This window comes from Dryobates pubescens, chromosome 15, assembly GCF_014839835.1.
Source record: "Dryobates pubescens isolate bDryPub1 chromosome 15, bDryPub1.pri, whole genome shotgun sequence".
NCBI lineage: Eukaryota > Metazoa > Chordata > Aves > Piciformes > Picidae > Dryobates > Dryobates pubescens.
Window position 1 is genome coordinate 21,776,051 of NC_071626.1, and position 23,715 is coordinate 21,799,765.

Here is a 23,715-nt window from a genome sequence, read left to right on the forward strand (position 1 = left end):
ATTTCTTCCTAACATCCAGCCTAAACCTCTCCTGGTGCAGCTTGAGACTGTGTCCTCTTGTTCTGGTGCTGGTTGCCTGGGAGAATAGACCAGCCCCCGCCTGTCTACAACCTCCCTTCGGGTAGTTGTAGAGAACAATAAGGTCTCCCCTGAACCTCCTCTTCTCCAGGCTAAACAATCCCAGCTCCCTCAGCCGCTCTTCATAGGGCTTGTGTTCCAAACCCCTCACCAGCTTTGTTGCCCTTCTCTGGACACATTGCAGGAACTCAACATCTTTCCTAAACTGAGGGGCCCAGAACTGGACACAGTACTCCAGGTGTGGCCTAACCAGTGCAGTGTACAGGGGCAGAATGACCTCCCTGCTCCTGCTGGCCACACTGTTCCTGATACAGGCCAGGATGCCATTGGTCCTCTTGGCTGCCTGGGCACACTGCAGGCTTATGTTCAGCCTACCATCGACCAGTAAATTAATGCAATCTATACGCAGCATCTTTGTTATTAATGCGTCACTGCAGAATGATTGATAGTGTTTGATATTCAACTTGAAAATCAGACATTAACCCTAAGTTTGAAAATCATATGCATTTATATGGGTGGACCTTAATTCTCAAAGAAATCAAAGTCCTTACCCTGTTCATCTCACAAAGAGATGGTAAAAGAAGTTGAGAGTCAGTTTTCATCCTTTTCAAATCATGCACTAGGTAATGCCAGAGCTCTGCTCATTCAGCTGGAATGATTCCTACAAACTACTCTGATGGTCAAGGATGCTCTAGAGCCTTGCTCTAGCACAGGGGAATTCTTTATTATTTGCATTTTCAGAGCAGCTTCTAGTCCACTTACCACTCTTGACAACTTCTTCTAAGCTACAATAAAGCCTTAAATTATCACTCTAAAAAATATTTGGAATAAAAATAATTTCACTTTTAGTTTTAATATGGTGAAATACTGTAAAAAAAATATTTCAGAGTAGAGGCAAACATCTTTTTAACTCCAAAAGGAATATCCTTTTGGATTAAGGGGTAGGAAACATGACACTGACATTCTGCAAAAGAAGATTCATCACCAAAACAAGTTAATATGCATCATCAGTTACAACTCTCCTGCAGGTTCAATTAGATTCATGTTGCTTTTTTCAAGCCTCCAACCACACAAGTGCCAAAAGGGATATTCCATATTTATATAGGCTCACAGCACAGTAAGTTGTTTCAGAACTCCCTGGACCATGAAGGCAAGATTATTCTTTCGTGGTTTGTCAAGTGCCATGGAAAACTCAGAATTCACAGAATAAACTATGTTTACTTCTACCTAAAAGGGCTTTGGGTGGAATGCCTGAATAAAACTGGCAGGACTGAGCTTTAAAAACCACTCACCTACTGAATAAATAATGGGAAGCGTGACTCAGGAGAGAGACACACATCTCACATGGCAGCAGAGGTCCCCAGTACAGTAACTGGTTACATTGTGCTGTGCATAATTGTCATTTGATTCAATTATTGGAAATTAATATATCTTACAAATATGTTGCATCTACACTATGCCAAAGTTGAATAAAATACATGCCTTTATTACAGGTCAAAAAATGTGCAAGTGCAGATACAGAAATTATTAATTTTTCTAGACACCCCAAGTACATTAAATGCCACAGAGGATAAAACTAAAGCAAGGTCCTCTCATAGCCTTTCCATACATTTGCAAAATTCCTTGATTTATAAGCACAAAATACAGATGCAAGGGTGTAAGAAGTTAGAACCAGTACAGTATAATACCTGTACCAGTGGAAAGCCTCAACTCTTCTCAAATCCTTTTGCAAGCAAAAAGTCTGAGTGACCAAATTCCAGTTCCTGGGACTGTACCAATGCATACATTCTCTTCTGTTGCTCCTCAGCTCATATCTAGGTTGTGTCTACCTGTGGCTTTCTTGAAACTTCGTCATCTCCTTATTTCACCTAATCATGTCTTCCTTGTGACTCTAATGATGAACTCTTCTGTGATCCTAGCATGCTTTAGAGCCACCTCACACCTCGTGGTTACCTTTTACTCCATCTGCTCTTTCCATCTGCCTTACCTCAACCTTAGGGCAGGGGTAGTTACAAGAAAACTACAAAGACACATGGCTGTAAGTCTGGAGCCACTTTTCCCTGATTCCTCCAGTGTACAGTTTGTTACCACAATGCTAACATTACACCAGGTCAGTGACAGAACCTGGTACAGCTGTACCAAGACAGAGGAACATTATGTTAGTGTAAATTGGTATAGATATATTTTTATGTACCACAGATGCATTAAAAAAATATCTTTTCTAAGTACAGTTATTCCAAGTCATCATAATTCCAGGTAAACAAGCTACACCAAGCTGAATTTTGTGGTTGTAACTCCATTTACACTAGTGGTTTGTGTGGCTCTGCTGTGTCAAGCAGATAATATATATCATCAAGTCCTTTATTGACATAGCAACACTGCCTGAAACATTGCATCACAAGTACTGCCTATATAGTTGACTTAATAAATGGCTTTTATTTGCACAAATACAAAGAGAAACATTTTGAGAGGTATTGTGACACAAGAGAGTAGACAAAATGGATTAATGCCTCCATAAAATAATGTGGAAATCTGGTCTAGATGAAAAGTGAACTACAAGAAACAGAGGTGTAGCTTTGCCATAGATTGACAGGTTAGCTTTCAGCCATACCCCAGGCAGTAACACAAAATCCAGATCTGCTACTATCTCGGTACTATTAAGACAAAATAGAATCATAGACTCAACAAGGCTGGAAAAGACCTCAAAGATCATTAAGTCCAACCTGTCACCACAGACCTCATGACTAATAAACCATGGCACCAAGTGCCACGTCTAATCCCCTCTTGAACACCTCCAGGGATGGTGACTCCACCACCTCCCTGGGCAGCTCATTCCAATGGCTAACAACTCTCTCAGTGAAGAACTTTCTCCTCACCTCAAGCCTAAACTTCTCCTGGCACAGCTTGAGACTGTGTCCTCTTGTTCTGGTGCTGGTTGCCTGGGAGAAGAGACCAACCCCTCCTGGCTACAACCTCCCTTCAGGTAGTTGTAGACAGCAAGAAGGTCCACTTAGGTCCACTTAAGGTCCAAATAGCCCACTTTGGAGGATAGCATGATTACTAGTAACTGGTTAATTGTTGTCTGAGCTCTGTAATGAAAGAAATACAAGGGCTATGACATTAATTCAACAGTTTTCTTCTTATTTTTTTTGCTGGAATTACTACATGGAGACTGCAGCTTTGATGAGAATGCCATCACAAAAAAGCACAACTAAATGGAGTCTTTAAGAGACATAGTGATGGACTGTTCAAGGTAAAGGGACTTGCCTATCAGAAGCAGAACCGGAAAGTCACTCTGTCTCTTGAGAGTCCCTCACCACTAGATGATTATGCTTCCCTACACCAAGGTTCTCTGATGTGCTGTAAGCTCCAAATCCTAATACAGTTCAGACTGCTTTTTTCCTTTTGAAAAAAAAAAAAAAGCACAGCTGAGCAGCATTTCTGAATGAAAAACTTAATCTGCAGTGACAAGAGAAAATGAAGTTTATTTTTACAAAGAACATATTCATCCGAAAGGTGCTTGCTTCTTATGATCCCAATCTGCATGCATATAATTCAGCCTAGTGTATAATTAATAGCTTAAACTTCTCTTTGAGTGAAAACTAATTCTTATTTAGGCCTCAATTCTCAGAGAATAGAATTACTAAGGCAAAAAAAATAAAAAGTCATCAATAAGGTCACAGGCAAGTATGTGAGCAGAAATGATAAGCATTGGGACTTTTCTATTCCATACCCCTGCTCATTATATATGGCTACACTGCAAAGCAGCAAGGTAATTGTGGAAATGACACTAGAGTAGAATGTGGATGGAATTAAAAATACATTTCAAGGATCCTTTGAAACGAAAGTCCCTCAAGAAAAAAAATAAATAAATGTAAATGTCATGCTTACAAATAAAGCTTGGAAATATTCTTGGGTCAGGGGTGACCTTATTGCTCTCTACAACTACCTGAAGGGGGGTTGTAGACAGGTGGAGGTTGGTCTCTTCTCCCAGGCAGCCAGCACCACAACAAGAGGACACAGTCTCAGGCTGCACCAGGGGAGGTTTAGGCTGGATGTTAGGAAGAAGTTCTATACAGAGATTGACTGCCCATTGGAATGGGCTGCCCGGGGAGGTGGTGGAGTCACCATCATTGGAGGTATTCAGGAGGAGACTTGATGGGGTGCTTGGTGCCATGGTTTAGTTGTTTAGGTGGGTTGGATTGGCTGAGGGGTTGGACGCAATGATCTTGAAGGTCTCTTCCAACCTGGTAATTCTATTCTATTCTATTCTATTCTATTCTATTCTATTCTATTCTACATTCCTTAGCTGGGTTTGCATTACTGCAGCCTCCTGCCAGCAGACAAGGCAGTAATCCTTTTAGGTTTTTATTTTATTTTATTTTTAAGAGGGTCCCAGATTCTTATATACACTCATGCACCTTGTTTCAGCAGGCATTTTAGGATGTCCTAAATTTGCTGCCCGTAGTTCTAAAGGCAAAAAGATTAAATGAAGGACCGCTTCAATGCTGTTACGTGAGAAGAGATGATTTTGCCTTGCTGCTGGAATTGAGAGCTAGGAGTTATTTGACACAAGCTGCTTAACCCTGATTTAATGTATTTTTGTATAACACATTCCATGAAAAGCATCCGTTCCAAATCTAAGGGAAGAGAGGAAACTGTGACAGCAATATTTAAAGGTAGATGTAAAAGGTTTGGATGATGAGATGAAAGCAAGGAAATTCTAGAAACGACACAAGGGCCTCCAAGAAATAAGAGTTGATCATAAATAGGATAGGGTAAAGGAGCATCCCTTACACACCTGACATCCACAACTGGGAAACCCAAGCTATAAGAGATGATCATAAATAGAATAGGGTAAAGGAGCACCCGTTACACACCTTACATCCACATCTGGGAAACCCAAGCTATAAGAGGTGATCATAAATAGGATAGGGTAAAGGGGCATCCCTTACACCTTACATCCACACCTGGGAAACCCAAAGAAGGAGAGTCTATGGATATGTATGAAAATCAGAAACAATTGTGAACAGTGGTAAAAGTTGATGACAACACATGCAAGGCTTTACTCCTCTCTTCTTTCAAGGAGTTTCTGTCTTTCAGACAGAGTTCTGCCTCCAGATGCACTTACCCTGAACATCTTAAAAAACAACAGCAGCAAATCACTTGGGGAAGCAACTGGGGAGAGGCTAAGGGAGCTGGGGTTGAAGAAGAGGAGGCTCAGTGGAGACCTTATTGCTCTTTACAACTACCTGAAGGGAGGTTGTAGCCAGGTGGGGGTTGGTCTCCTCCCAGGCAACCAGCACCAGAACAAGAGGACACAGTCTCAAATTGCACCAGGGGAAGTTTAGGCTTGAGGTGAGGGGAAAGTTCTTCAGAGAAAGAGTAACTGGCTATTGGAATGTGCTGCCCAGGGAGGTAGTGGAGTCACTGTCCCTGGAGATGTTCAAAAAAGGATTGGATGTGGCACTTGGAGCCATGGTTTAGTTAGTCATGAGGTGTTAGGTATTAGGTAATAGGTTGGACTTGATGATCTCTGAGGTCCTTTCCATCCTTATTGATTCTATGCTTATATAGTCCCCAACTATTTGAGAGAATTACCCCCCAAAATAAAATTTGCCAGACCAGCTCAGATGAAAGCAAATGAAGCTCTATTTACAAGTAAAACTGCAATCTAGAAATATGCCATGGTTTAGCTGATTAGGCGGTGGTGGATGATAGGTTGGACGCGATGATCTTGAAGGTCTCTTCCAACCTGGTCCATTCTATTCTATTCTATTGTATTCTACCATACACCTTAAAATGACAGAAGGGGCATGGACAAGGAGACAATGAATCTTGATAGCTTCTACAGGCATGTAAGAAAATCTTGAGGGGAAAGGAAGCAGAAGAAAACCTTCAGGTTAAGGTGCAACCAGGATTTCTGCTCAGTAAACAAAATCTGGAAATCAGGAATAAAATGATATTTTAATCAGATTTTCACAGGTGGCTCTATTACTTACTGACTGACCTGCAGTCTACATGCAGCCTGTGGATTTGGGGGGTGGGGGTTGTTTGTTTTTAAAATTGGGATATTTGAAATCTGATATCCTACTTGTGTGTCAGATAGGATGTGACCTCAAGGATAGATCCATAGGAACTGACTAATGAATGATGGAATCTTGTGGTGTTGAGTATAATGGTCATTAGCACAGGAGTGTTTTTTCCCCTGAACTCACTCAAAGCTAAATGGGTTCAAGAAATCATCAAGTCTTTCAGGTGCTTCTGCAGGCAGAAGCGTGGAGTGCTCATTAATACAGTCCAGTATAATAGCAAATTAAAGCATTTGACAGATCTCCACAAAGTTGTCTGCTTCCCTAAACCCCTCTGGTGTGGGAACAATTCATCACATCACCGTTTTGGCTTCACTTCAGGTTTTATTCTGGATTACAATAAAACAGAAGCAACAGAGTATTTATTGCCTTTGCTGTCTTCCTAGTTGGGGAACTTCTACTCTAATTTATTCCTGGACAACTTCCAAACACTCTTCTGGAGAAGAGCTCTGCACAAGTACATCAGATCACTGTTAGGAACATTTCAGAGAAAAAAAAACTTGCACTAAAAGATAGCGCAAGGTTGCAAAAAAATTAACCCCAAGGCAACTCAACAGGCTGTGTTAAGCTACCCAAAGAATCATTATGGTCTGGAGTTTCAAATTTCAGATACAGGACTCTGAGGAGAAGGCAGCAGAAGAAAGAGAGTTGAAAACACTGTAGTATAGAATTACAAGCTGCTAAAGGCCACAAGTGCAGCTCAGTACTTTCTGTGTGACAGCAGAGGAGCAAAGCAAAAAGAGCTGAGAACATTATTGACTATGTTTCACTGCTAATGAGACGTGCAGAGATTCTGCAAGTGCAGGAATTTAAACAGTCCACTATTGATGTGTTCTTCCCAACAGTGAAAATAAACTGTTTAGAACATATTGTACACTCTACTGAAACACATTGAGCTCACCCTCAACACAATGACTCATTATTTCCATTTTCTTTAGCAATTAGTTTGAAGCGAGAAGTCTGAAAATAAATGGGGGGGGGGTGGGGGTGGGGGGGGGTGGGGGTGTGTGGAAAGCAAGCCCTAGTCTTAATAGATCTACGTATGACCTGATTGTCTGTTCAACAGCTCTAGCATTGTAATGGTGCAGCTCTCTGCTGCTCCAGCTTTACAAAGCTCTGAACAAGTGAAGACTGGGCTTAGAAATGTTGAATGTTGAACCCCGCCTGGAGTACTGTGGCCAGTTCTGGAGCCCCTATTACAAGAGGGATATGGAGGTGCTGGAATGTGTTCAGAGAAGGGCCACGAGGATAAGCAGAGGGCTGGAGCACCTCTCCTATGAGGACAGACTGAAGAGTTGGGGCTGTTCAGTCTGGAGAAGAGAAGGCTCTGAGGTGACCTCATTGTGGCCTTCCAGTATCTGAAGGGGGCTACAAGAAGGCTGGGGAGGGACTTCTCAGGATCTCAGGTAGTGATAGGACTACGGGGAATGGAACGAAGCTGGAGGTGGGGAGATTCAGACTGGATGTGAGGAGGAAGTTCTTCACCATGAGAGTGGTGAAGCCCTGGAATGGATTGTCCAGGGGGGGTCGTTGGGGTCCCGTCCCTTTAGGTGTTTAAGCCCAGGCTGGATGAGGCTCTGGCCAGCCTGATCTAGTGTGGGGTGTCCCTGCCCATGGCAGGGGGTTTGGAACTAGCTGATCCTTGTGGTCCCTTCCAACCCTGACTGATACTATGATACTATGAATTCTCTGTGTTCAGTTTCAAAGCAGAATTCACCATAAACACCTGAACAGTTTGCCTGTGTACCTAAGTGTGGAAGTGGCCAAGCTGGCTATAGAAAGAAGCTAATTTACACTGTATGACACTTGATCTTATAACTACATTACTTTCATTAATCAATCTGATTGATTCTGGGCTAGTTCAGGCAATCTTTAAGTATAACTGTGATGGGTTGAAATTACTCAGTCCAGGTTCTTAGAGTGTATGGAGGGCAGCTTCTTTACGCAGCTGTTATGTGAGCCTACCAGGGGGCAGGCTCTTTTTGACCTACTGTTCTCAAATACAGAAGGGCTGGTGGGAGATGGGATGGTAGGAGGCTGTCTAGGGTGCAGCAACCATGAGATAGTGGAGTTTTCAATATTCAGGGAAATAAGGAGGAGCAATAACAGAACCCTCACTTTGGACTTCTGGAGGGCAGACTTCAGCTTATTTAAGCAATGAATTCAGAGACTACCCTGGGTAGCAGCCCTTAGGAACAAAGGGGTCCAGGATGGTTGGACCTACATCAAACAGGAGCTCTTGAAGGCACAGGAACAGGCTGTGCCTGTATGCTGAAAGAGATGAGCTGCTAGGGAAGGCAACTGGCCTGGATGGCAAGCAGCTCTTGAAGGAATTAAGGGGAAAGAAGAGGGAATATCACTTTTGGAAAGGGGGAGGGAACTCGTGATAAATTTAAGGATGTTGTTAGATCATGTAGGAGAAAAATTAGAGAGGCAAAAGGCCAGTTAGAACTTAAACTGGCCACTGCTGTGAAAAACAATAAAAAGCATTTTTATAAATATATTAATGCTAAAAAGAAGGGCAAGAAGAACCTGCAATCCTTACTGGACCTGAAGGGGAACACTGTAACTAAAGATGGCCAAAAGGCTAAGGTACTAAATGCCTTCTTTGCCTCCATTTTCAACAGTAAGGCAGAAGGACTCCAGGGTAACTGGCTTCCTGAAACCTCAGTGCCACGCAAGATTATGGAACAGATCATCCTGGGGGCAATCACAGCACACCTGCAGGACGGCCAAGGGATCTGGCCCAGCCAGCATGGATTTAGGAAGGGCAGGTCCTGACCAACCTGATCTCCTTCTATGATCAGGTGACTGCCTGCTGGATGTGGGGAAGGCTGTGGATGTAGTCTGCCTGCACTTCAGCAAGGCCTTTGACACCATCCCCCACAGCAAACTCCTGGCCAAGCTGTCAGCTCATGGCTTGGACAGCAGCACTCAGTGCTGGCTGGAGGGCTGAGCCCAGAGAGTGTTAGTGAATGGAGCCACATCCAGCTGGCAGCCAGGCTTTAGTGGTGTCCCCCAGGGATCAGTGCTGGGCCCCATCCTGTTCAATACCTTTATTGATGATCGAGACATGGGTATTGAGTCTATCATCAGTAAATTTGCAGATGACACCAAACTGGGGGCAGGTGTTGATCTGTTACAGGGTAGGAGGGCTCTGCAGAGAGACCTTGTCAGGCTGAAGAGCTGAGCATGATGTCATTTAACAAGTCCAAGTGCTGCATTTTGACCACAAGAACCCCATGCAGTGCTGCAGGCTGGGGTCAGAGTAGCTGAAGAGCAGTCAGGGAGAAAGGGACCTGGGGGTACTGGTTGACAGTAGGCTGAACATGAGCCAGCAGTGTGCCCAGGTGGCCAAGAGGGCCAATGGCATCCTGGCCTGCAGCAGGAATAGTGTGGCCAGCAGGAGCAGGGAAGTCATTGTGCCCTGTGCTCAGCACTGGTTAGGGCACACCTTGAGTACTGTGTCCAGTTCTGGGCTCCTTAATTTAAGAAGGACATTGAGATGCTGGAATGTATCCAGAGAAGAGCAATGAAGCTGGGGAGAGGTCTCAAGCACAGCCCTATGAGGAGAGGCTGCGGGAGCTGGGGTTGTTTAGCCTGGAGAAGAGGAGGCTCAGTGGAGACCTTATTGCTCTTTACAACTACCTGAAGGGAGGTTGTAGCCAGGTGGGGGTTGGTCTCCTCCCAGGCAACCAGCACCAGAACAAGAGGTCACAGTCTCAAATTGCACCAGGGGAAGTTTAGGCTTGAGGTGAGGGGAAAGTTCTTCAGAGAAAGAGTAACTGGCCATTGGAATGTGCTGCCCAGGGAGGTAGTGGAGTCACTGTCCCTGGAGATGTTCAAAAAAGGACTGGATGTGGCACTTGGAGCCATGGTTTAGTTAGTCATGAGGTGTTAGGTATTAGGTAATAGGTTGGACTTGATGATCTCTGAGGTCCTTTCCATCCTTATTGATTCTATGCTTATATAGTCCCCAACTATTTGAGAGAATTACCCCCCAAAATAAAATTTGCCAGACCAGCTCAGATGAAAGCAAATGAAGCTCTATTTACAAGTAAAACTGCAATCTAGAAATATGAAATGCAATGAATATGTACAAAATATACAATATTTACATGCATTTACAATTTATAAACAACACAAGACACACACACCCCCCCCCCCCCGGACAAAACCAGGGGGTTTCCAACAGCTTCCCCCTCACAACTCCCTTTCCCCTCCCCCACACAATGGAAAAGAGAGAGAATAGAAGAGAGTAGCTTGATAGTACTTAGCCACAACAAAGAAACACAGCCAAGGTCATCAACAGCCAAGCAAAAGCACCAGCTAGCATCAGCTAGAGCAAAGAAGCTGAAAATAGAGCAAGACTTAGTTGATACAACTAACTTTATGTCAGTTAACAGACCAATGGGATTACTTAGACCTCATTATTTTTCTTTTGCATGCAATGGTAATTTATTTACATTCTACCACTTTTCTGCCCAATCTGTGAAAACTTTCCTAGGCATCAGCCTAAAACTACCACAAACTGCTTCTAATATTTCCTGTTCAATTACAGACATATACTATTTTATCTAACACTTTTCACATCTCTAGCAGATGAGCTGTGATTCCTGCCGTGACACTTAACATGTCACCACAAAGAGCTGCCAGCGTCTCCCATTCTGCTGAAAGTCACTGTCCCTACAGCACAGCTAACAATAAGAGTCTGCACTTTGGCTGTTTCAACACAAAATCTGCTCACTTTTGCTGACAGCTAAATTTAAACTGCCAGAGGGCAAGAAACAACTATCTGAATCCAGCAGTGCTTTTAAGCACCACAAGTGTTTACTTGAATGAATGTGAATCAAAGCATTTACTTCCTTACTTGTAGGCTATATACATTCAGGGAGACCTGTTTCTATTTTTAATGTGTTTTTCTTTAACTTGCAATCATCATCAAAGTGCTGACTTCATTTGCTTACTCCTGTTGCAACTGGGTATGAAGGGGGGAAAATAAAAATCACCTGCTATGCACAGCTGCATAATAATAATGTTTCTCCCCTCTTAGGTGATTTCCCCTTATGAGGATATGCATACTCCCCCCATGCTTGTAACACATCTGTAAGTAGCAGCATCCTTGTGTTACAGATGAGAAAGACCAGAAGGGCAATAGAGGGCCATAAATTACTCAAGGCACCAGAAAGAGTATATGAAGGAGCCAGGATATGAATCCTTGCAGTACAGCACACCATCATCTCTGTAGAACATAAGTATTGTGTGTTCTGGGAGGTTCGGAGACTATACATTAAGTGTTTGGAACATAATAGTCTAACTCTCCCCACGGTACTGTTTACATGGCAGGTAAGCAGAGTGAATTAAATGCCCAGGTTATATCATGCAATACATAATACTGTCTTTTAGTGAGATACTTACTTTTGCAAGAATTCATCAGACCCACAAACACTTAGAAGGCACTCCCCCTGGACTGGGTATTGATTTGTGCAACGGAGGATCTCTGCAATTAGGTCATGAGTGGTAGAGCCAGCTGTAAATAAAGATAGCGAGAAAAATCAGTAGTAGGTTGCTGGAGAATTCCAGGCTAGATACTTGAGTAAAGAAAATAATTGATTTGTAATGTCTAACTACTGCTGCAGACTAGCTCCATCAAGAGGAGTTACATCAAGCCACACCTGTTTGGGTGTTTTTATCATTTTGCTTCAGGATCTATGGCCCTTTAGAGGAAAGCAGGTCTGTGGAGAAGGACCTAGGAGTGCTGGTGGACAACAAGTTCACCTTGAGCCAGCATCGTATCCTTATGGTCATAAAGGCCAATGTTATTTTGGGGTGCATTAAGTGTGCGGCCAACAGGTTGAGGGAGGTTCACCTCCTCCTCTACCCTGCCCTGGTGAGGCCACACCTGGTGTCCTGTGTCCAGTTCTGGGCTCCCCAGTTCAAGAGGGACAGGGAATTACTGGAGAGAGTCCAACAGGGGGTCACAAGGATGATTAGAGGACTGGAGCATCTCTCTTATTAGAAAAGGCTGAGACACCTGGGGCTCTTCAGCCCAGAAAAAGAATGAGAAGGGATCTTATAAACACATGTGACTATCTGAAGGGTGGAGGTCATGAGGATGGGCTCTTTTCATTTGTGACCAGCGATAGAAGAAGTTCCACTTGAACTAAGGAGAAACTTCTGTAATTTGAGTGTGATGGAGCACTGGAATGGGCTGCCCAGAGAGCTTGTGGAGTCTCCTCCGGAGGCTTTCCAAGGCTGCCTGGATGCATTCCTGTGCAACCTGATCTAGGCATATCTGCAATAGCAGGCGGGGTTGGACTAGGATGATCTCCAGAGGAGCCTTCCAATCCCTAGCATTCTATGATGTTGTGATTCTGTAAAATTAGCAATTCATTTTCCTGACAAATATTTGGTACATTTCCCATGCTTGGACATGGCCTGATGTGAGAGAAGACTCTGTTGCCACTCATGACCCAAGAAGGCTCCAAAATTTTAATTGCCTTTTTTTTTTTTTCCCCCACTGTGCACATCTTTTTAGCCATAAACATAAAACATAAACAATGCTCCTATGTGCTTTATATATATATGCAACATGTCACACTAAGATTATTTAACAGTATATGCAATCACATAATAGTATAAAAATATTATATGTGTTATTTAATATGTGTAAATCAAGATGTTCTAAGTTACATCACGCAATCTGCTGTTCAGAAACATTCTAGCACTGTGGGAATTTTCTCCTGTGCTACCTCAGCTTTTTAAGCCATTTTCCAACCCTGCCTTATGCACTTCCCCTCTGACTATTTTAGAAGAGCTGATAGAAAAATGACAGGAACAGCTGCATAACTGGGCAAACTGCAAATGTGTGTCTGCATGCAGACCACACTGCGCTAGCACTGATGCTGCAAGCCTGAGATATCTCCCTCTAGCAGAAAAGAGATTCTGACTCTTCAGTAATGTACCAATATGAATCTTCATGTAATGTAAGATGATTTTACAATGCAAAATAAAGTCTGGAATTCCTCCACAATTCTCAGGCAATCTTACTGTCTGTAGCTGATAACAGAAAAGCCAAACTAGATCCTTCTTTCAGTTTTTCATTCACAGGCTCTTTTTAATTCCTCAGACTTTGCTGATGCAAGAGCTCTTAGTAAAAGCTTTAAGTGACTGTTTTGATATAAATATGGAAATATGCAGTTAAATATAAATTCCCAGAAACAAAACATGTAATCCAGACTTGTATAGTGACTCATTTATGCTAGTCCAGGTTCAGGCAACTGGTTCAAACGGAGTCTAACCAACCAGTTGCTTTTGATTTAATGGTGGTCTAAATCACTCAGTCTTGCACAGCAGCCCACTGATACTGGCAAATCTGGTTCAGAGTTGTTATGCTATTATTTTAGCACAAAGAAGGAATGAAAAATGTCTAAGCAAATGTGATACTGAAAAAACCCCAACCCTTCAGAGAACAGCTAGGGGACAGGGATGTGATAAAAAAAGACAAAGCTGAAATAAAAGAGAGTTGGTTACCACAGGTAGTATGTGTACTGCTTTGGTTTCCCCCAAAATCTGTCAATGGAATCAAAAGGTCTGTCTGAAAAGTTTAATTATCCTTACAAAGCCATTTTATTTCTGCTGAAAAAGCCACTTCAATTAAACTATTTCTACAGGTCTTGCTAGTTTTAAACATTGACCCCTTTGACAACTCACTGTTTTAAGCTGCTGGTTCGCCATGAAAAATGCAGGGCCTGTTTGCTAAATTTATACACACCAGAAAACAAGAATGACACAATCTGGAATTAAAATTGTAACATGCACTTTTTTTTTTCAGGTCACTTATTGTTAAAAAAATTCTGAAATGTGCTATCATGGCTTTGCAATCCATAGACCCAGTTTCCACTCTGCCAAATGTTTTTGCATGACTGCACAATTTCTTATATTAGATGAGGCAAAAAAGTGCACTCCCTTCCCCCCCAGTTTAACTATATCTTATTGTTTATTTAATCTGTACATGAGTTTAGGACAGGGACTGTTTCTTGTAGTATTTTAAGCTTTATCTGTGCCTTCTAAAGAATTTTTCTAAATAGACTAGACTAGACTAGAACAGAATAGAATAAACCAGGTTGGAAGAGACCTTCAAGATCATCACATCCAACCTGTCATCCAACCCCACCTAATCAACTAAACCATGGCACCAAGCACCCCATCAAGTCTCCTCCTAAACACTTCCAATGATGGCAACTCCACCATATAAATAAATAAATAAATAAAGTTAAGCAGATGGAAAACTGAACCATCTCTAAGTCAGGCAACTTGAGCACAGATCCCTTGCCTAGCTTACAGAAGTACTGGAAATATTAGAATAGAATAGAATAGACGAGACCAGACCAGGTTGGATGAGACCTTCAAGATCATCATGTCCAACCTATCATCCAACACCACCCAACCAACTAAACCACACAACCAAGCACCCTATCAAGTCTCCTCCTAAACACCTCCAGTGATGGTGACTCCACCACCTCCTCAGGCAGCACATTCCAATGGGCAATCCCCCTCTCTGTGTAAAACTTCCTCCTAACCTCCAGCCTAAACCTCCCCTGGTGCAGCCTGAGACTGTGTCCTCTTGTTCTGGTACTGGCTGCCTGGGAGAAGAGACCAATCTCTGCCTGCCTACAACCCCCCTTAAGGTAGTTGCAGAGAGTAATAAGGTCATCCCTGAGTCTCCTCTTCTGCAGGCTAAGCAGCCCCAGCTCCCTCAGTCTCTCCTCATAGGGCTTGTGTTCCAAAACACTCACCAACTTCGTTGCTCTTCTCTGGACTCATTCCAGCAAGTCAACATCTTTCCTAAACTGAGGGGCCCAGAACTGGACACAGGAATCAAGGTGTGGCCTAACCAGTGCAGTGTACAGGGGCAGAATGACCTCCCTGCTCCTGCTGGCCATAATGTTCCTGATGCAGGCCAGGATGCCACTGGCCCTCTTGGCTGCCTGGGCACACTGCAGGCTCATGTTCAGCCTACCGTCGACCAGCACCCCCAGGTCCCTTTCTGCCTGGCCACTCTCCAGCCACTCTGACCCCAGCCTGTAGCTCTGCATGGGGTTGTTGTGGCCAATGTGCAGAACCCGGCACTTGGATGTGTTAAATCTCATGCTGTTGGACTCTGCCCATCTGTCCAGCCTGTTGAGGTCCCTCTGCAGAGCCTCTCTACCCTCCAGCAGATCAACTCCTGCCCCCAGCTTGGTGTCATCCACAAATTTACTGATGATGGACTCAATGCCCTCATCCAGATCATCTCCTGGTCCAAGTGCTCCAAGACCTTCATTCCCTTATTTCATGGATAGAGATGATACAACCTACAAGTTTTCCAGGCTTTTGCATTACCATGCAGGTGGTCCCAAATCAAGCAAACTAACTTGCAGGAATAAACATGTAAGTCTTGGCTACCGTGTTTATGAACATTCTGTAAAGCTTTGCATTTTCAGCTTTCAACCTGTCAAACTAATACTCAGGTTGCTACAGCTGAATTATTTCTTGAGAACTGAAGAAATCCTTCACAGAAAAACCCAAACAAACAAAAACTTAAAGCTGCCACTTAATGAGACAGCACAGGAAGAGAGGGGGAATAGATTTAATTCATTCTTTGCTTGTGTGGCTTAAGAAGTAAAAGTCTCCAGAGATAGAATCAAATATTCTCCCATTCACCACAGATACAGGATGCACAGAAGCAATGGCAGCTTCTCAGTGTCACTAATGACAGAATAATTTAGGTTGGGAAGGATCTCAGTAGGTCCATCTAGTCCAGTCTCCTCCTCAAAGGAGGGTCAACACTGAATTCAGACCAGCTTGTCTGGGGGTTTGTCCCGTGAAACCATAGAAAAAAATGTAAGGATGGAGTCCTCACAACCTCCATGGGCAAACTGTTCCAATTCTGAATTATTTTCATTTTCTTTCCACCCAGTTGGAATGTCTCTTTTCATTCTATGACTGGCATTCGCTTTCCCTAATCTGTACATAACCTTGAGTGCAAGGGAGTCTTGATGACTGAAGACTTTTAAGGCTTGGATTCAGAAACAATAAAGGCTGTGAAAAGTTCCACGACTATATGGAGATTACTCCTACACTGCAAATGAGAAACAAGCTTAAATTCCTTCTGGATCAAAGTCTGAATGATGGCCCATTTGAGACTGCCAGGGTTGGTCTGAGTTGTGATTAAAGAGAGCAGAGGTCTACACATCAGTGAAGTTTGATATTTAATGTGATTTTAATTTTTGCAGCAAGTATACTGAACATGTTTGACAAATTATGCACTCAAGACTCATGTAAGGCTTGCATTTAGTTATTATCTCCATGAAATTGAGTTATGGAAGGACATGGCACTCTCAGTCACTTACCATGTTGTGTAAGAAGCAGAGGATACGGTGAAGAATCTGTCCAAACACTGAATCTGAATTTTGATTCTCTAAAGACATGATCTGGGAACCTTGTTGCAACACTCCAGATTTTTCCAGTGTTTGTTTTCAAGTCAAAAGCAGGATAAGCATTTCTTATTCTGGAAAGAACACATGATATATAATTATGTCTACACAGGTATTCATTTGAACTGATGAGAGCACCACAAAAATTCTACAGGATACCTATAATAATGCTCCATAGAGAGTGGCAGTATTATGGAGATAACTACGTATCAGCTAGCATACATATAAATATATCTTTTACTTAATTAGTAAGTAAAGTAACAAGTAACATCTTGTAACAAGTAACATCTTCATGAACTTAGCCCCATCCCTGAATGTTTTTAAGGCCAGGCTGGATGTGGCAACCTGGCTCATTCTGGGCAACCTGTTCAGGTGGCAAGTAGCCCTGCCCATGGCAATGGGGTTGGAACTAGATGATCCTCGAGGTCCCTTCCAACCCTGACAATTGTGTGGTTCTGTGAGCTTGACAGAATCACTGCTAAGCTCTCCTCAGTGAAGCCAAAAGGAGTTTAAACAGACTTCAGTGGACACTAAGTATAATAGAACTGAAGGTGCTGAGATGTGCTTAAATAACAGTTTTAACTTAAAACTGATTAGAAGCATATGCACAGACAGCTGCACCTTGGGCAGCTGGTCAGAGGAATACAGCAACATGCTTTCTATGCAAAATTTAAAGAAGCCCCTGTTTTCACAGGGCTCTAGAATCCAGTCTGAAATCCTCATTACTAAAACCCTGGGTTTTTAAGTAAATGTCTGTAGAGAGCAATAACTGCTGCAGTCATTGAGTCCCTCTGATACACCATTACCTATAAAATATATTGTCCCTCCTCCTTCCAATTATCGAAGGCTTGCAGAAACTAATTCCTCCTGAGGTACCACTTCCTAATGAACACCAGCCATAGGTATTATGTCTGTCATCTGAGATTAAACTTGCTTTTTAAGCAAATACACTTTGCAGCTGTAGGTAAGGGTACACGATGTAACAGATGAAGCTTTACATTTCACTAACTGCCCTGAATATCTTAGCAGCCAAACTCAAACACCCTGTACTAAGCATACTGCACTCTCTTTCGTTTGTTAGTTCAAGCAGCATTTTGTGGCTTCCAAGTTGGCAGTGCTTTATACCATTTCTGATTGCAGTGCATTTTGAGCCATAGCTCTCTCACAAGGTTCTTCATTACTGTTACCACCTGCCTCAGGGCTGCTGCTCAAGCCTCTTAAACAACAGGAGGAACTACTCTTTTATGCAATATATTTCTGTAGCATGAGAAGGAAAAAAAGCCTACAATTCCAAAATTAATAAGCCAATGAAGCAGCCCATTTCTTACAAAGAAAAGCCAGAGGGCAAGATGTTTCAGTGGGGTAGGAGGAAATGATCCTTGACAAGACCTGCAGTACAAGACAGATTTATACACATAGTAAAATATCATTACACTATGAAGGCTGCTTTGGTGACCTATGTAGCTGAAGTCAGTCTATTTTCTTCACAAGCAAGGTACACATAAAGCTGTCCCCTATCACTGTGAGAAGGTGAAAGACTGAACAAGATTGGGAACTCCACTCCTCTTTCTCCAGCATCAAATTAATGGCCTGTGTACACACACGGGGCACAAATCACCTCCTCAGCTTACTCCAGGCATTTCAAAAGTCAGCAAATCCCATCTACTGCCTTACCCTCACACTATCTATATTTCAGAATAACGTGGGGAGCTCAATTCGCTTTTCATTCCTTCCAAATAAATATACATTTGGTTCCAGAAAATGTTGGTCACTTACAGCTATCTGTTGTTTTCAAGGGATTAAAGGGCTTCTGGCCTGAGCAGCTGGATAGAACACTGCAAAACGTGGGAAGGTTAAGTCTCCCACGGTGTAACTGAAGTACTACACAAGTATTACAATAAGAAAATCTTGTGCTCCTTGCCTTCTGTGCTGCGACAACTCTGCATATGTGGCAAGTATTACCACTTATAGGGATTTGCTATTTTGCAGCATTTCATATTTTTCTGTGGTGCAGAGCACATTCTTGAAGTAGGTAAGAGATGGAAGAAGTCTGTTTTGCTGCATTGAACTATGAGACTATGACCTTGGCATCTTCTGGTCTGAAACTCCTTAGGATGTACTCTGAAGCCACTCATGGATGAACACTCTCTATAACTATGCCCATACTTGTAAAAGTAACCCTGATAAATGGATTTTGAGAACTGCTTTCCAGTTGTGCACAATGAAATGTTTCAATTACAGATTGCCACCTCTACAAATATTACCTAGAGGAAAAACACGATGCATTTGTGTTTGAGATATATGCTGGAGGCACAAGTCTGTATTACATGGAGCCTGGATTATACATCTTGCCTCTGATCTATAAAACAGCCAGTTATTGAGACTCTGAGACTGGAAGGATGCACATTTGGCAAGACTAAATATGGTAGTTATTTGAAAATGTATGGGGTCTGTTGTCTTTTGTTTGCTGTGACATTTTGTCCTTAGAATGCTCTCCCATTTAGTTGACAAAACAAAAGCAAAGGTTGTGCTTTTTCTCTTTTGATGAGTATTTGCTACTGATGCAAACTAAACAAGTTACTGCAAAACAGGAATGGCTCAATTCTCTTAATATTTTTAGCCCTGTAAATAAACTCATTTATTTACACACCAAAAAAATCAATGGAAAGCTTTTCCTATAATTAGAGTGCAAAGTTAAATGTAGAAAGTTTGGACAGCAGAAAAATCTGAGAGGGAAGCCTGGCATGTGGAATGTGTCTTCATGAATCTCAAGAAGTCATGTAGAATTGGGTTGGGATTCAGGCTGTTATAATGTGGACAAAAAGAAAACCGAGACACATGCGAATGAGTACACTTTAAAGCTGACCACTGACCCCATACTAATGTATAACCATTTTTCCACTTGCCATCAGCAGGTGATGTCCAGCCATATCCTATGATGCAGGGCTTTCAGCATGTGTATCACAGTATCACAGTATATTAGAGGTTGGAAGTGACCTGAAAAGATCAAGTCCAACCCCCCTGCCAAAGCAGGATCACTTAGGGTAGTCTGCACAGGAATGCATCCAGGTGGGTTTTGAAAGTCTCCAGAGAAGGAGACTCCACAACCTCTCTGGGCAGCCTGTTCCAGGGCTCTGTCACCCTCACTGTAATGAGGTTTCTCCTCATGTTAAGGTGAAATCCTTTATGTTCAAGCTTAAACCTGTTGTTTCTTTTCTTATTACTGTGCACCACCAAAAAGAGCTTGGCCTCTTCCACTTGACACCCACCCCTCAGATATTTATGCACATTAATGAGTTGATCCAGCTGACAAATGTAATAACTGATTTCTCCTCCTTTCTCTTAGCTTTTATTGCTGAGCAGATATCATATGGTGCAGAATATCCCTTTGGTAAGATTAGTCAGCTGTTCAGACTATGTTCCCTCCCAAGAACTTGCTCACCCTCAGTCTGCTGGTGAGGGTGGAAATGAAGAGACAGCCTTTATGCTGTGTGAGCAATGCTCAGTGCAAGCCAAGATGCTGATGTGTTACCAATACCTTTCTAGATACCACTACCAAGCACAGCACTCTGAAGGTTGCTATGGGGAAAATGAACTCTATCTCAGTCAGAACTAACACACAGGGATAACCAATCTAATTCAGAAGTGAAATGTCATAGGTAGTTGAATAAAGGATTTTCCTTTACTTACTTTTCCACCACATTGCAAAAAGCAACTGTGTTCTCATTACTTCCTTGATTTGCTTCAACCAGCTGGATTGACCAACCTGCAGCCTGAAAATTTCAAAAGGACACAAGAAGAAACAGATATTAGTTATTCAGGTCACAGAAGCAGGAGGAACGTAAGGCTAGCCATGCCTTTGGCTCCATGAGAACTACCTTTCATACCTGATCATTCTTACCCTAACTTGATATAGTTCCAAATAAGGAACAAATAGCCCCATTTTGACTGCACTCTAAATGCTTTCAGAGAAAAAACACAAGACTTACAAAGCATCAGCTACCTTGGATTGAACAATTATTTTTTCCCCTCTGTGCAGAATATAAGGAATTCCAGACAAAGCTTTCAAAATTCACCTACTGTCAGAGCACAGATAATTCTAAATGTAGAAGATGTATGTTTAGTTAACAAAGGAAAGAAGTGGGGGGAAAAAACCCAAAATTTATGCTGCAGTGAGTTTTAACCTTTATTTTTTTTCTTTCTCTGCCCTGGAAGGATATTCAGGATGGCTTCAAACTCCATAAACCTGTCAGGAAGGTTCCTAATGCAGATAACAGAAAGCAAGTGCATTCTGATGACCATGAAAAATCCCCCAAATATTTTCCCTAAAGTTGGAAAGCAGAGGTCTGGGCCATTATCTTAGGTCAAAACACATCCCTACCCATTGCCTACTGTACCCTTCAAACACAATATTACCTCCAGGAAAGAGTTTAATGGCATCCTGGACTGCGTCAGAAATAGCATGGCCAGCAGGAGCAGGGAAGTCATTGTGCCCCTGTACTCAGCACTGGTTAGGGCATACCTTGAGTACTGTGTCCAGCTCTGGGCCCCTCAGTTTAAGAAAGACACTGAGATGCTGGAATGTGTCCAGAGAAGGGCAATGAGGCTGGGGAGAGGTCTTGAGCACAGCTCTATGAGGAGAGGCTGAGGGCACTGGGGTTGTTTAGCCTGGAGAAGAGGAGGGTCAGGGGAGACCTTATTGCTGTCTACAGCTACCTGGAAGGAGGTTGTGGATGGGTGGGGGTTGGTCTCCTCTCCTAGGCAACCAACACCAGAACAAGAGGACACAGTCTCAAGCTGTGCCAGGGGAGGTTTGGGCTGAAGGTGAGGAGAAAGTTCTTCCCAGAGAGAGTTGTTAGCCATTGGAATGTGCTGCCCAGGGAGGTGGCGGAGTCACCATCCCTGGACGTGTTCAAAAAAGGATTGGATGTGGCACTTGGTGCCATGGTTTAGTTAGTCATGAGGTGTTGGGTGACAGGTTTGACTTAATGATCTCTGAGGTCTTTTCCAACCTTCTTGATTCTATGATTCTATATTTGCCAGCCCATTCTCTGGTTGTTCATAGAGACATATATAAGGCTAATGAAATGGGGTGAAAGGTCTTTTTTTTTTAATTAAAAAAATGTATATCTATGTATTTCTAGAAATTTATAAAAAATAATCATAAATAACAACCTGAATTTAAGACTTTTTTTTTTTTCCTGGACAAGGAAGCACAATACATCTTAAAAGATGCAAGCTGGGAAATTTTAGTTACAGTTTAAAAGATGGGATGAGTATAAAAGATGAAAGATCTGTAGGGAGCTGGCTAGTGGGGAGATCACAATGGCAGAATTGAAAGCTCAGAAATTGCAAACCTTTTACAGATACCATCATTGTATGCAGCACTTTCATTACTCACAGTAGCACAAGCATTAGGAACCTGTCCCATGTGGACAGCAGAGACATTAACTCACACAGAGTTCCAGAGCAAGGATGCTGCAGCCCAGGTCTTTGCAGGGCTTGTCTCATGCCCCTCCCTAGGACTAGGGACAGCAGTGGCCTCACTGGTGGGAAGTGTGCTCTGGCTGGGGTGTTGAAGACTAAACTGCTAGTGAAGGAGCTGCAGGACTAGGTGAGCAGCCAGCACAAGGAACAGAAGCCTGGCAGAGACTCTACAGAGATTAAAAAATAATACCCAAGCATAATACCTGCACTGCAACAGCTTGAAACTACCCTACAGGACCAGTGGATGGAGCCTTCCACAGCAGGGAAGGCTTTCAGCAACGCCAAAAGGGTCCTTTTCCACCTACAGTCCTGTCATTAAAAAGCAGGTAACAGTGCCCTGGAAAAAACTGCATGGATAAAGAGAGATAGTGGATAAATGAAAAGCTAAGAAAACTAGGTCAGAGGCAAGAAGAGAGGCTGGGCCACAACACTGAACATGAGCAAAACTGCAACTGGAAACTGAGGAAGAAGGAATAGAAAGGAATCACACAAAGAGAGAGTGAAGATTGGATTAGTCACAAGAACACAGGTATAGATCTTTAAGTTCATAGCTTGAAGAAGAATGTGATTACGATAGAATAGACCAGACCAGGTTGGAAGAGACCTTCAAGATCATTGTGTCCAACCTATCATCCAACACCACCTAATGAACTAAACCATGCAACCAAGCACCCTATCAAGTTTCCTCCTAAACACCTCCAATGATGGTGACTCCACCACCTCCCACAAATGTCTCACACTAGTCTAATCAAGTCATTTGACCCATCCTTCCCAACTATGAACACAAGCTACAAAACTCTCATTTCTGGAGCATCCAAACTGAAATCATGAAGTTTGGTGTGATGATTTAGCCTGGGTGAAGAAGCCAGTCTTGTTAGCTATTCTGAAAACATTACATTCTAAACATCATAGGCAGAGAACACAAATCTACTGGATGCTTTTGAGGCTGCATCTCAATTTTCTCTATAATATGGAGAAAATAAATTTATTTTTCTTCCCACAGGGATTTTATGAAGGCAGATGTTATAATAGCTTTGAACATCTGACTTGGTGATGACAAGGCCATTGAAAATGAAAGTTCCTTTAATTACACTGGACATATTTTAATTAGTATGCATTTGTAGGGCCACACAAATGCATCCAAGAGCTAAGGATCAGAATGAAACTATGATTTCAGCAGTGTGGATATTGTTTCAGCATCCTTTCCATTTCACTTTGTCTTTAGTCTTAGTTCTCATCTCCTGCTACTCAAATACATCATTTACTCATTCTGGACCTCACCAATCTGACTTGTGTTTGTTCTCTTTCTTTTGCTGTGGTGCTCCACTTCTCCAACTGTTTGGATGGTCTTCTTGGCATCAGCCCTGTCACCCCACAGCTCTTTTTATCTTTTCTAAAACTTGCAGCTGAGCAGCAATGGGTTACTTGTTCACAGGCTTTTTTTTGACTCTTCCTTCTCTCAACTTTCTTTCACTCTTATTTTCCCTTTATTTATCACCTCAAGATTCAGTTCCTGGCTCCTTGCCTTGGTGCCCTCACTCTATTCTAACATGGTTGCTACTCCCTGAAGGAATTCCTGG

At 42.6% G+C, this 23,715-nt stretch overlaps 1 protein-coding gene across 1 annotated transcript in view; it reads right to left on the reverse strand.

Moving 5' to 3' along the window:
• PIK3C2G (phosphatidylinositol-4-phosphate 3-kinase catalytic subunit type 2 gamma) overlaps nucleotides 1–23,715 on the reverse strand; it is a 227,113-nt gene that overhangs the window by 200,727 nt on the left and 2,671 nt on the right. The window contains exons 2-4 of the mRNA XM_054167841.1: nucleotides 20,339–20,421; nucleotides 16,565–16,722; nucleotides 11,589–11,700 (exon numbers count right to left, since the gene is read on the reverse strand). Of these exons, the coding sequence (XP_054023816.1) occupies nucleotides 11,589–11,700; nucleotides 16,565–16,722; nucleotides 20,339–20,421 (353 nt within the window). The remainder of the gene's footprint in view (nucleotides 1–11,588; nucleotides 11,701–16,564; nucleotides 16,723–20,338; nucleotides 20,422–23,715) is intronic.